The sequence below is a fragment of the Tachysurus fulvidraco genome, chromosome 1 (assembly GCF_022655615.1).
Source record: "Tachysurus fulvidraco isolate hzauxx_2018 chromosome 1, HZAU_PFXX_2.0, whole genome shotgun sequence".
Classification (NCBI taxonomy): domain Eukaryota; kingdom Metazoa; phylum Chordata; class Actinopteri; order Siluriformes; family Bagridae; genus Tachysurus; species Tachysurus fulvidraco.
Window position 1 is genome coordinate 34,389,721 of NC_062518.1, and position 12,092 is coordinate 34,401,812.

Genomic DNA, 12,092 nt, shown 5'->3' on the forward strand with positions numbered 1-12,092 from the left:
AATTAAGATAAACAAGATATTAGATCACACTCCACCTTCGGTGTGATATAAAATAGGAAAATGTTCGACACATTTATGACTAAACCACATCAATTCTGTCAGTGAAAGATTTACACAAAAGCAACACAATCCCTTGAAAACACAAGTGCATTTACATTAGTTTCATGTTTTCCGACATCCTGAGAATCAGCTACCATTGCAACATTTCAAAGCTGTATTTTTTTTGTTTGTTTGTTTCTTTTTTTTTTTCTTTTCAGGACAACGTTAACTCTAACAGAGTACATAGTACAATAAATATAAAAACATGCAAGTAAGACCCTGAACACACTTGCATGCTCAGTTTGTGCTTAAAATACACCTAATCTAATATTTATACAGAACAGAGACTTGCAGAGACTTTCATTGCTGAAGGTTCCATCACACAGAGCATTGCATGTATCAAAAGGGTTTCGTTCAGGAAATGCCTCTGCTTAAAAGCACAACACACTCACAGAGTCGTCAATGAGAACATCCATGGCTTTTATGTTATTTTTGACGTGTGCATGTGTGTGTGTGTGTGTGTGTGTGTGTGTGTGTGTGTGTGTGTATAATCACTGCACCTACATGTGTGCACATTGAATAAATGCTGCATGATTTATAAGAGTGCAGATGTGGCTGCATTCACTTCATCCAAAATAGAGCACTGGAATAGCACTTTACAGGCTTTTTGGGTTTAAAAAAAAAAAAGCACACGCAGAGACTAAGTCCATTAAATAATCAATAAACAGATACAGTAGAGGGCCAAGGCAATAGCAACTAGTGCCCTTGATACAAAAGTATTAGCACCAACCAACAGAGGGTTTGGGGGAAAACAACTGTATAAAATCAAATAAATTCAATTGTATTTTTTTTTTTTTTTGTATAATTTCTAAACAGAAAAAAACAGACTACTCACACACACTCACTCTTGCGTGCACACACACACAATGTCATGGGTAATATAATTCAAAAGCAATGTAAAACAAACTAATAAAAACAGCCCAGCAGTTTATGTACATCCTTGTGAACATTAACAGTCAGCTCCACTTGAGTGAGCTCAGAGACATCAGGCACACTGATGAACCTGAAAGAATCCATGTGTAAGTAAAGAGAGAGGGGGGTAGATGAGAGGAGGACAGGAGAAAATCACAGGGAACAAAGCTGCTAGAACTCTGACCTTGTGAAGTATTGCAGAACAGAGCAGAGAGAACAAAAGAAAGGAAAGAGGAGTGTGTGTGTGTGTGTGTGTGTGTGTGTGTGTGTGTGTGTGTGTGTGTGTGAGAGAGAGAGAGTGTGTGGGTGGGTGTGTGTGCATGTGTGTGTGGTGGGGGGCTAGAGCAAGAGACAGGAGATAAACACAAACTAAACAGAAATTAGAGGTTTCAATTCCAAACCTGTCACTCACTTTAGACAGTGTGTGCTGAGATGCTGGTGGTTTGCAAACCAAGCGTGCATGTTCAAGAACATACGTATAAACGCGCACACGCACGTGCACAGAATAAGTCACTAAGGCTCAATGATGGCCAAGATACTAGTACTACTACTAATAATTAAAAAAAAAGATTTAGTCCATTCAATCTACAATAAGAAAATAGGAAGAACTGAAGAACTTGTTTTGAGTATGTATGAATGAATGAATGAATGAATGAATGAATGAAATAAATAAATAAATAAATAAATGAAATAAATAAACAAACTTTAAGGAACTAACTGGAAGCCTTCTGAAAAGCAGCCAAACATGTCTTTAAACTCAGGAACTGCTTATTAATTATTAAGAACAGGTTTTATGCATAGAGCTTCAAACCATTAGTGCAAAAAAAAAAAGGCTTTGAAGAAACCTGGGTGCACAGGCTTAAAAAGAAAGAATAAATAAATAAATAAATAAATAAATAAATAAATAAATAAATCTGCTTCCTATCTGTTGGAAATGCGAGACAGCACTTCTTGTTGGATTAAGAAGTTGAATTACACTGTTTAAGTAGTGCCTTTGAAATGTTCAGTAGAAGCACTACACTTAAGCTGCCATTACGGCTACTCTTGAATGCTTGTTTATAATAGATGAAATAACAAGCGGTTTATTGGCCGTGGCTTTTACAGAGCCATCACGAAGCCACTCGAAGAGGCCAAAGTGAATAAGAGGAGGACAAATAAGAGAAAGAGAAACTGAGAGAAGGAGTGCCAAGTTACAGTGCATCGCATGCAGAAACAAATTTCCTTTTCAGGCTCTTTTGTTTGTTTGTTTGTTTGTTTGTTTGTTTGTGCCTCATTTGGAATATTATGGCACTGTGCTGAGATGTACACAGATGCTATCTTTATAGCTCAAGGAGATTCAGCTACAATTTTGAAGCTATCTTTAAACGCTTTAGCGCTGCATTTACTGATTATTTCAAGGCTATAAATCAGACAAACATTTCCAATGCTCATGATTTCTTTTTCAGCAGAGCCTCACTTTCCCATGACAAAACTCAAGTTTTTTTTGTTTTTTTTTCTGGAGACATTACTACACTAATCAGATCAGAGGAGGAAAATAAAATAAAATTGAAAGTCTGTGAAAAGTATTCCCCTCCTCAAAGATTTGCCTTTAGCTATATAACTTGCATATACACGAGATTGGATAAAACCACAACAGAGGACCTGTGACAGGAGCCGAAACATTTAGCATGGGGGGAAAAAGAAAGAAAAGAAAAAAAAAAACCATAGGACATTTCAATATGTTGATTGCTTTTTTCTATCATATTGATCGAGTTCACAATCTGTGCTGCTTAAATACACTGGTGAGTCTACATACACCAGTGAACACCTGATCTGGCTGCAATATCAGTTAATAAGGAGTGAACTTCCTTGCTTTCCAGGTATTTGGGGGGGGGGGGGAGAGATCCATTGTTCTCTCTCAGAACAATGGATCGTTTGACTGTTCTAAAGTGAACACTACGTAGAAAGAATTAATGATATATTTTGTTTACCGTTGATGCTGTGAGAAGTCGACGTGTTCTGACATCATGTTCCAAGTATAGAGGGAGGTGTTTTCTTCACTCCACCCACTTCCCAATATACAGTCAAGCTAAAAGAACCGCTTTCTTCCACACTCACAGGTAGAAGAAAGGAAAAGCAGACAGGATGCTGTAGCAACAACAAATTCCCCTTGGGGTGCAATAAGGAGGGATCCAGAAAAGCTCTCAAGAGAATAGGAGCCTCCAGCTGCTCCTGCTATCTTAGTGTGAATGAGCTGAATATAGGGCTCATTCCTTTACCCCTTTCCCAGGGGAGAACTCTAAATTTACCCCTCTCTCTGTAATTACCAGCGGGCCCAAAGCCCCAGTCCAGATGTTGACGAGCAGATACAGTGAGGCAGAAGAGAACATAAGGAGGGAATAAAAGTTTTAAGCTCTCTAAAGAGTAACACCTTTGTGGAAATGATGATGTGTGCTGATGTGTTTAGCGTCTTCACCAAGCGCTGATGCAAGACGTGCTCTACTACGAGCTCTTTTTAACTACAGGAGTAAATGAGCAGACAAAGTAGATGATGTGTGATCAGCTCATACGTACTGTAGGTGTTGCGGTAAATAGATAAACAGATGAGGAGTCAAATGAGGTGTGTGTGTGTCCTTTAGGAATAATGGGAAGAAATGATTTAGATGGAATGCGTATAATGCATGCATTATTCCAGGATGAAACCTAATACAGATCCAGGAAACATCAAGTGGGATCGGATATTAATACGCTGCCATGGACAGATTTGAGTAACTACATTTTTAGATACTCTAACCAAGGAGTAGTTCTAAGTGAAGCAAGCGATTTATTTTGATGATTAGTGACTTGGTAGAATTATACTGGAACACTTTTAATCTATTCTAATTGTAGGTCAAACTTTTATCACTCTAATGAGGCATATGACATTTAATTGACGCTAAAGTTAATACTAAGACTCTTTTATGAATCGGCTTAACAGGTTTACTGTCTAATTCGGGTTTGGAGCGGGTTATCCGCCTTTAATAAAACACTCGTTTACAGTCCCATTAGGATCCCAGAGAAACCAGTTAATAAGTTCCACAAAGATATTCTTTATTTAAACTCTAGTATGTTTATTATGGGGCAATAAGAGTGATTAAAGTGTAATAAAGCAAACCTGAGATTTTCCAGAAATGGACTGGGAGAGCAGGATATGTGAAAAAACTACAGCGTTGATCCTTGTGAGGATTTAAAAACGTGTGTACAGAACAGTAGCAATATAAAGACAAGATTGCCGAATAATGAACCAGCCAGGGCCAAATGTCCCCAGTAAAACCCTCATCCTGCATGTGAATCACACAAAGCCTTGACATATACATATGGAAATGCATGTGTGTGAAAAAACCGGATGGGTTGGTACGAGAGAGATGGTTGAGTGGATAGAGGGATTAGATGAATGGAACTGGCCAATAGGGATGTGTGTGTGTGTTCATTAATAAGTGCTAACAGATAGACTTATTGACTTACCTTCTCGCCATTTTTTATCCAGCGTGCTCTTCAGCATGTTGACCGAACAGTAAAGAAACCCATCCATGAAAGAAGAAAAGTCCACTGAAGATCTGCTGTCACCTAACATCTCCAGTTTTGCAAATTCTAAGAGAAAAGAAAAGGAGAGAAGGAGAAAAAAGAAAGAGGACTGATTAGGAATAATCCAATAAAGTGTTGAGGCTTAAAGATCTGTGCGTGCGTGTGTGTGTGTGTGTGTGTGTGTGTGTGTGTGTGTGTGGTGTAAAGCACAATCCAATCCTCACAGAGTCAATTTTAAGTCAGTTCATTATTCTCTACTGGCTCAGGTTACAGCACAATCACTATAAACTACAAAGTCTGTGCTACGGAGCATTTCCACCTCAGACGCTTCTTGATAACCAGAGCCATTTTTAACTTTTTTTTTTTTATTTACACATTTCACATATCCATATTTTTTCAAGGCTTTTTCTCTCTCTCTCAAGGTTGCTCAAGAAAGACACAAGTAAAACTTTTTTTTTTTTTTTAAAGCATGGACAACTTTGGAATTCACCCCACTGCTCTTTCCTCTCCTCTCCTCTTCCTCTCCTCCGTCCTGTTTCATCCTTCACTTTTAACATCTTTTCAGGGTTCACCCTTATCGGTTTCAGATTCAATTAGCCGCTATGCACAGGTTCAATTTTCTTCGGGAGGGCCGGCAATACCTGAGAGATTTTATCAAGTGCCTCCAGCCTCTTTCATGGCTCAAGTTCAAATAACTTTAATTGAAAAGCCTTTTAATTGAAGTATCTCAGCCATCCTTCCATCTCTCCCCTCCAGCCACCAGCCCCACTCTTTTTGTTAAAACTGGGGGTATTAGACAGATAACGAGGTAGAATGATGATAAGTAGAACTTAGGGGTCTTAGTAGCCCTGCATGCATATTTAGAATTTAAATAATGATCAGATCTGCTCATGAATAAGATTATTATGGAAATCGATACAACCGTTTGTGTATGACGTGACGTTACAAAGCCTGAACTGACAACGGCTAGGAGCGAAACAGAGGTGTCTGTGCCCAAGTCGTGTACATATCGGTGTTTTTGTGTCCCCACCTGTCAGGGACAATATCAGGTTGTTACTCAAGCGAGGTCCACACACAGCTACACTATGCAGTTAATGAGGCTCCAGCTCCATATGGACACCGTGGCGTTTCCTGTGTGGCCTCAGTGCTGCTTCACTGTTAAGGATGTTAGCACAATACTGAAAGTGTTCTGGTAAACATTTGGGCCTGTGTGTTGTGAGGATGGACTAATTGGGCTACCTGGCACACTTTCTGAAGAGGCCTCGAATGAGCTGTACAGGAACGGCTCAATCTAATCATCTCCACACGTGCACACACACACACACACACACACACACACACACACACACACACACACACACACACACACACACACACACACCCTCTTACACAGACATTATACACATATATACACCACACAAATTAGAGGTGCTTTCAGTGGAAATGATCTGTTGAAAAGTGGGTGTGTGGGTGTTGGCGTGTGCAGGAGGCCGTCGTCAGCCGGTGACAAAAGCCTGTCACTATAACAACCGACCTCAAAAACCAATTACGTCTGTTAGTGGGGGAAAAAAAAAAAAACAATCAAATAGGGTTCCTGGGAAAACTTGGCCTTGACCCTTAGTGAGAGGTCACAATTTCCCTGTTGATCATTAATCGTTATTTTCTAGCAAGACTACGGTACTCTATGCCTCAGGTACTGCATGTATACCTTAAATAGTTTTCCTTTTTGTTAATGGCTTTGCTACCTCTAACTGCAGCTTCATTAGTGGTTTCTCAGTGCTTTCATTAACAGCAAATAAACCGTAATAAACAGTGAATAAGGAATAAATAATAGACTTGATGTTTGATTCAGTCATGTCTATTCGGTATACAGGAAATAAAACAAAAAGTGATTAACATTTCATCAAGGGGCACGAAACAGTGGCATCGCACAACAATCCTGAGCTTGGGTTACTCTGTGGTGTGTGTGTGTGTGTGTGCGTATTCAGATGGTTCTCTACTTCCTCCCAACACACAAATACATCATTCATGTAGGAGTACGTCCAAAAGTGTGTGCGTGTGGTGTTGTCTCATCCCAGTTGTATTCGCACTTCACACCCAGAGTTTCTCTAGAGCCACCGCAACCCTCACTAGTATAAACAATTACTGAAGATAAATGAGTGAATCTCCATCCAGGATGCAACCTGAATATAGCTTGAATATTCCAAGCAATTCAAAATCATTGAAGGATTAATATTTGCCCATGCTAGACATTTTGGATAAAGGATGAAAAAGAATATTGAAAAAACAAAAGAAAACTAGACTTTGGCGTGGCTTTAAAATGTCAGGAATATATTAAGCTCTGATGGCATGTAAATATTCTGACCTAATGACAAAATTTGCAAAATCGTGGCTAGAAGGGAAATGAAGCAAATGAAGGTTAGGTGTGAAATGTATTACTCTTTTATAATAATAATAATACTATTGTGTTATAAAATGGCTTTTGACTTATGACCTAGAATTTAACCCAATCACTGGCTCCCTGCTACACAACGGCAAAATAGAGAGCACAATTCTACGGACATAGATTATTTCTCTAATGGAGTAGGATGACCACTATAGTGAAACATAGCTGATCTTCAAACACACAAACACACCTGAGAGTTGGTTGTGGTAAAGAAACTCCATCTGTAGCCTCTGACCTCCTTTCTGAGCCAGTAAGTAAGGAGTGGAGAAGACAGGATCTCCTGTAGGACACATCACATCTGCCCCACTAAACACCAAGGCCATGGTCAACAACACATCAGGCTGGAGCACTGCAGAACACAAAGCCTAGAAGAACACACAAACACCCAGTCATGTATACTGCATACACCTAATATGCAGACAGGTGAAACATTAAAGAAAATACAGTTAGCAAGATCATGATTTGTAGGGGACATTTTGTTGCAATATTTTGTGTCCACCTGTCCATTTTGGGTCCCTGCAAATTCCAAAAAAAAAACCCCACTTATTGTGGGAATAACGATTATAGCATCGTTGTCAGCATACTGTCAATTTATGAGCTCCCTGAGATATACACAGATCCGTTATACTGTCTCACATTTCAGTCGTTTGCTGTTTTGCACAATACTTTACATTGTCTCAGGGACCTGCTGCTATGACACTGTGTTCATTCTAGTATTACTGCACACACACAATATTGATGAACATACAGTATTTACACATGTCGGCGCTGTTTCTGTCTATTGTCTTTTGCGTATTGTCTTGTAATATTTTGTACTGTCTTTTGTCCTGCACTGTCTTGTTTGTCTAGTCCTGCACTGTTTGCTCCAGGTTCCACTTTATGTATCTAGGACAACTTACTAAGTTCTTAGCCCTGTCTTTGTTTTATGTAGCACCATGATCCTGGAGAAACGTTGTCTCATTTCCCGGTGTACTGCAACAGCTATATATGGTTGAAATGACAATAAAAGCTTCTTGACTTGACTTGAGCAGCTCCACAAATCTGTACAATTGATACCAAAGGGCAACGAGGCTATAAATCTCTTACCAAGATGCTTTATGATGATATTTGTTACTTGTCATTTGTCACTGTTCTACATTGAACATATGACCAAATATTTGTGCACCCGACCACCATACCCATAATCACGCAATTCCAGATGTACTGTAGACAGTTTTCCTGCTCGAATAAGCTCCATTCTCAGAAGAAAGCTTTCCACTAAATTTAGAAACAGGGTTCTGTGCAGGCTATTCAAGATCTTCCACTCCAACCTTCCACCAGCAATCCAATGCTGTATCACAATTTGTCTACTTTTACTACGCATATACATTTAAGTGTGAGCCACAAGATTATGCGATATATTGGGTCACACTTATAAGTCATGAAAAGGAAAAGAATGTTTGTTGCTTAGTCACACTCAGCTTCACAGCAGACAATCATTTCAAGCTTTTTATCCATACATTATTCCTCATAATCATTTATACTATATAGTTCACAATTCTCATGTCCATTTCATTTACACCTTTCCCTTTAAGGTGTGTCTAAAATGCGGCGAAGCAAACGCTAACAATGATCCTCCTCCCTCACGCAAGCGTTTCTCAGCAATATTAGCTGAAAAAAGTGTTAAGTGGATCGAATGAAAATTAGGATAGACAGAAGGCAAATTTCGTGAACCTCGCTTCGATGTCGTATTGGAACAGGTTTGGGCTTTTTAGTTCCAAGTAAAGTGGAATAAAAATCCACACAAAGCAGAGTTGGGTCAGTACACGTCAGCAGCTCCAAACCCCCATGGCTAGATCAATTTATGAGCTCCCTGAGATATTTGCAGATCCAAGAACTGTTGTTGGTTAATTAAAGTAAGCCAAAATGAGTGGATTAGGAGATCATCATTCTTTCTAAATTGAATAATAAAATGCTTGATAGAGCAGTTTCACATATTAATGCCATCTAGATGGTACAAAGAGGTTCAGAGGCTCCTACATTGTTAGTCTCATAAAAAATAAAAAAAAATCAGATTCTATGAATATGCAATTGACAACACTTCTTAACCCTACACATGTCCACCCTCTTCTGTTGGAGATGCAGTGCAGCATGGCGTACATTTGCATAGCGGATGACGCACAAACACTCGCCTGTCATTTGTCCAACTCGGACCGCTGCAGTGATACAGAAAGTTTCACACTTTGAACAGACTGTGCCCTCCAATAAACTTAAATAAATCATAAAAAATGAATTTATATTAATTATAGGACATTCTTTGATTTTTTAAGCCCAGCTAAGGTTCAACTTTATGCTTCAGCACACATTTGTTTGCTAGCTAAAACATATAATATCCATTCTTCCTGAAACTTGATATTCTGCTAAGGAATCTGAATTCTTGTGTAAAACCTGCAAGAGCTTCAATTTCTTGCCATAGACACCTAATAATAGTTGAGGACGGCATTTGAAAGGATACAAGGCTTCGGCAGAAGGAATGCAGGCAGGCCAATTAAAATGTGATGGGAAAAGAGACGGTCGATAAACAGAATAGTGCAGATGGCTTCAGACACAGGCAGAGAGAGAGAGAGCCAGTGTAATGCTACCTAACGCTGCCTTTCATGTGAAAAGCTGCAGCTCGCATAGCCTATCGATCCACCCCAAACAGGCCTAATCCGACAGAGAACAAGGACTTCCAGACAGCCAACAACACCCGGCCCAAACACACACACACACACACACACTTAATATAACTGTATATACTGGATTAGGATTTAAAAACAAGCCAATTTCTACAGATAAACACATACAATAACAACACAACTCAAAGAGACAATCAAGAACTATATACACTATTATATTTTACACACACAACACACACACACACACACACACACACACACACACACACACTGTTCAAAGCAGAACTGTATATAAAAGTTCACAAGAAGCAGATGGTAGTGCAGTAATATGCACAGTATGTAATGTAGGATGCTGGAGCTTGAGTCAATACAAATCTCTACACAGGAAATACTACTTTTTTAAAATGAAAATTATTTATCCAAATATCCTTGAATGTACAAGTATGCACAACCATTTTAAATATTGAAATCCTGAAATGAATCTCACCTTCCAACAAGTTTACCCTGAATTTTTTGAACACAGTACATCAGAATCTCATCCCAACCACTGGATGCCCCTAGATTACTTTGTAATCTTATCTGTTTCATTTACACACTCACTCTCTCTCTCTCCCTCTCTCTCTCGTTCATACGCTCATGCACCCTAGACACTTCTCTACTGCTTTCAGCTTACACAATGATTGCACATGCCACATGTGCACGTGAACACACACACACACACACACACACACACACACACACACACACACACACACACAAATACCTAATCTACTTTTCTTCTGCTCATCATTCTGAGAATCAAAAGCATTGTTGATCCAAGTCGATGCTGGCAATGAAGAAAATAGCTTTGCCGAGGCTTACACGGTAGTTATCCTGAACAAACACAACACACTCTGCCAAAATGCAGACAGTCATATACTGCACACACTCGGAAAGCAAAGAGAAACAACAAAACTCTCTTTGTTTATTTGCAAGAAATTTCATTTCTTTTTTCTTCATTAATTTTTGATGGCAAACTGTAGCATGATAGTGAGAGTACAGAACTGTGTTTGTCTTTTTTCCATTGTTTGGAGCTGGATTTTGGGTAGCGCACTCCACAAATCTGTGGAAACCAGTTCCCATGGCAACTCCAATTTAACACCTGGTTACCAGGTAAGCTGAGAAAGCAGCAGTGCGCTCGCTTGCACACACACACACACACACACACGCACGAAATGACCGCACTAATGGGCCTTTTAACAAGGTACAGAAATAACAACATGATGTCAAAGGCCACAAAATCACACACATGGAGCACACAGAGTACAGATGGAAATCACTCTCTCTTTCACCCCCCAAACACACACACACACACACACACACACACACACACACCTTGTTGAGTTCCTCCTGGCTGTTCAGTCCTTCCAGAACTTTCCTGTACCTCCTTTCTTTGTACTTCCTGCGGTGAAAGATTGCAAGCTGTTCTGGTGACGCCCCCTGGTGAAGCTCCTCCTCTGGTGGAAGACTTGCAGCCCAGAACTTGTTGGCGTTCTCATTTCCAACTTCCAAAAAGAGCTTGAACGTAAACAAATGAATCAAACACATGAGTAATTCATCAGTAATTCATCAGGATTAACAGCAGATGGATTGCTTCTCAGACTGGCCAGGAAGACAGTATGATACAGACTGTAATAAATCACTACACCGCATGCTTTTCTAAGAACACCAAAGCAAACAGCACGGCTTATATAACACTAGCCCTAGGATTTGTTCTGGTGCATCAGTTTAGCTGGTATGTTGCTAGCAGTATTAAATATGCACCATGAAATTATTTTAGAAAGATGTAGGCAATATCGCTTTCACTTACCTCCACCAGTTCATTGGTCCAAATGCTGCTGTCTAACTTCAGACTCCGCACCTGAGAGATACCAGGCCCCAAGAACCGATGTTGGCCTGTGAGCAGTACACACACACAGTCACGATGATTACAGGTTCAGCATCAAAACAGTACGAATAAAGAAACAGTGACATTCTGACTGTTTTAGGTAAAACCTCCTGGGAGGGGAAAAAAAAATGCACAAGTCTTTTGGACCTTCTCTAATCACAACCACACCAGCATATGGTTTAACTGTGATCATGCAGTGATTGCATTTCAGTGCAGCATGGCTGTGTCAAGCTGATGAAAGCACAACCAACGCAACATGGAACAAAAAGCAACAACATGCTGCTTCATTTGGACTGAAGAGCTCAATAAAATTTTTCTAATTTAGTGTGGCACGTCATGTCAAAAATGAAAAGACCAATGTGTGTGTTGTACGGTTCATGCTTCTCTCGCGGTGTGATTGCTATTGTGGCATGGAAAAGCTTTAGGATGGGGTTAGATAAAAAAAAAAAATAGTAATAATAATAATTCAATTATAAATATTTCTATCTGGGTTGTCGTACACAAAGTT

At 39.5% G+C, this 12,092-nt stretch overlaps 1 protein-coding gene across 2 annotated transcripts in view; it reads right to left on the reverse strand.

Annotated features, from left to right (window-relative positions):
* arap2 (ArfGAP with RhoGAP domain, ankyrin repeat and PH domain 2) overlaps positions 1-12,092 on the reverse strand; it is a 76,457-nt gene that overhangs the window by 32,454 nt on the left and 31,911 nt on the right. For both annotated transcript variants that reach the window (XM_047815550.1, XM_047815549.1), the window contains exons 12-15: positions 11,507-11,592; positions 11,032-11,214; positions 7,191-7,365; positions 4,495-4,620 (exon numbers count right to left, since the gene is read on the reverse strand). In XM_047815550.1, coding sequence (XP_047671506.1) covers positions 4,495-4,620; positions 7,191-7,365; positions 11,032-11,214; positions 11,507-11,592 — 570 coding nt within the window. The remainder of the gene's footprint in view (positions 1-4,494; positions 4,621-7,190; positions 7,366-11,031; positions 11,215-11,506; positions 11,593-12,092) is intronic.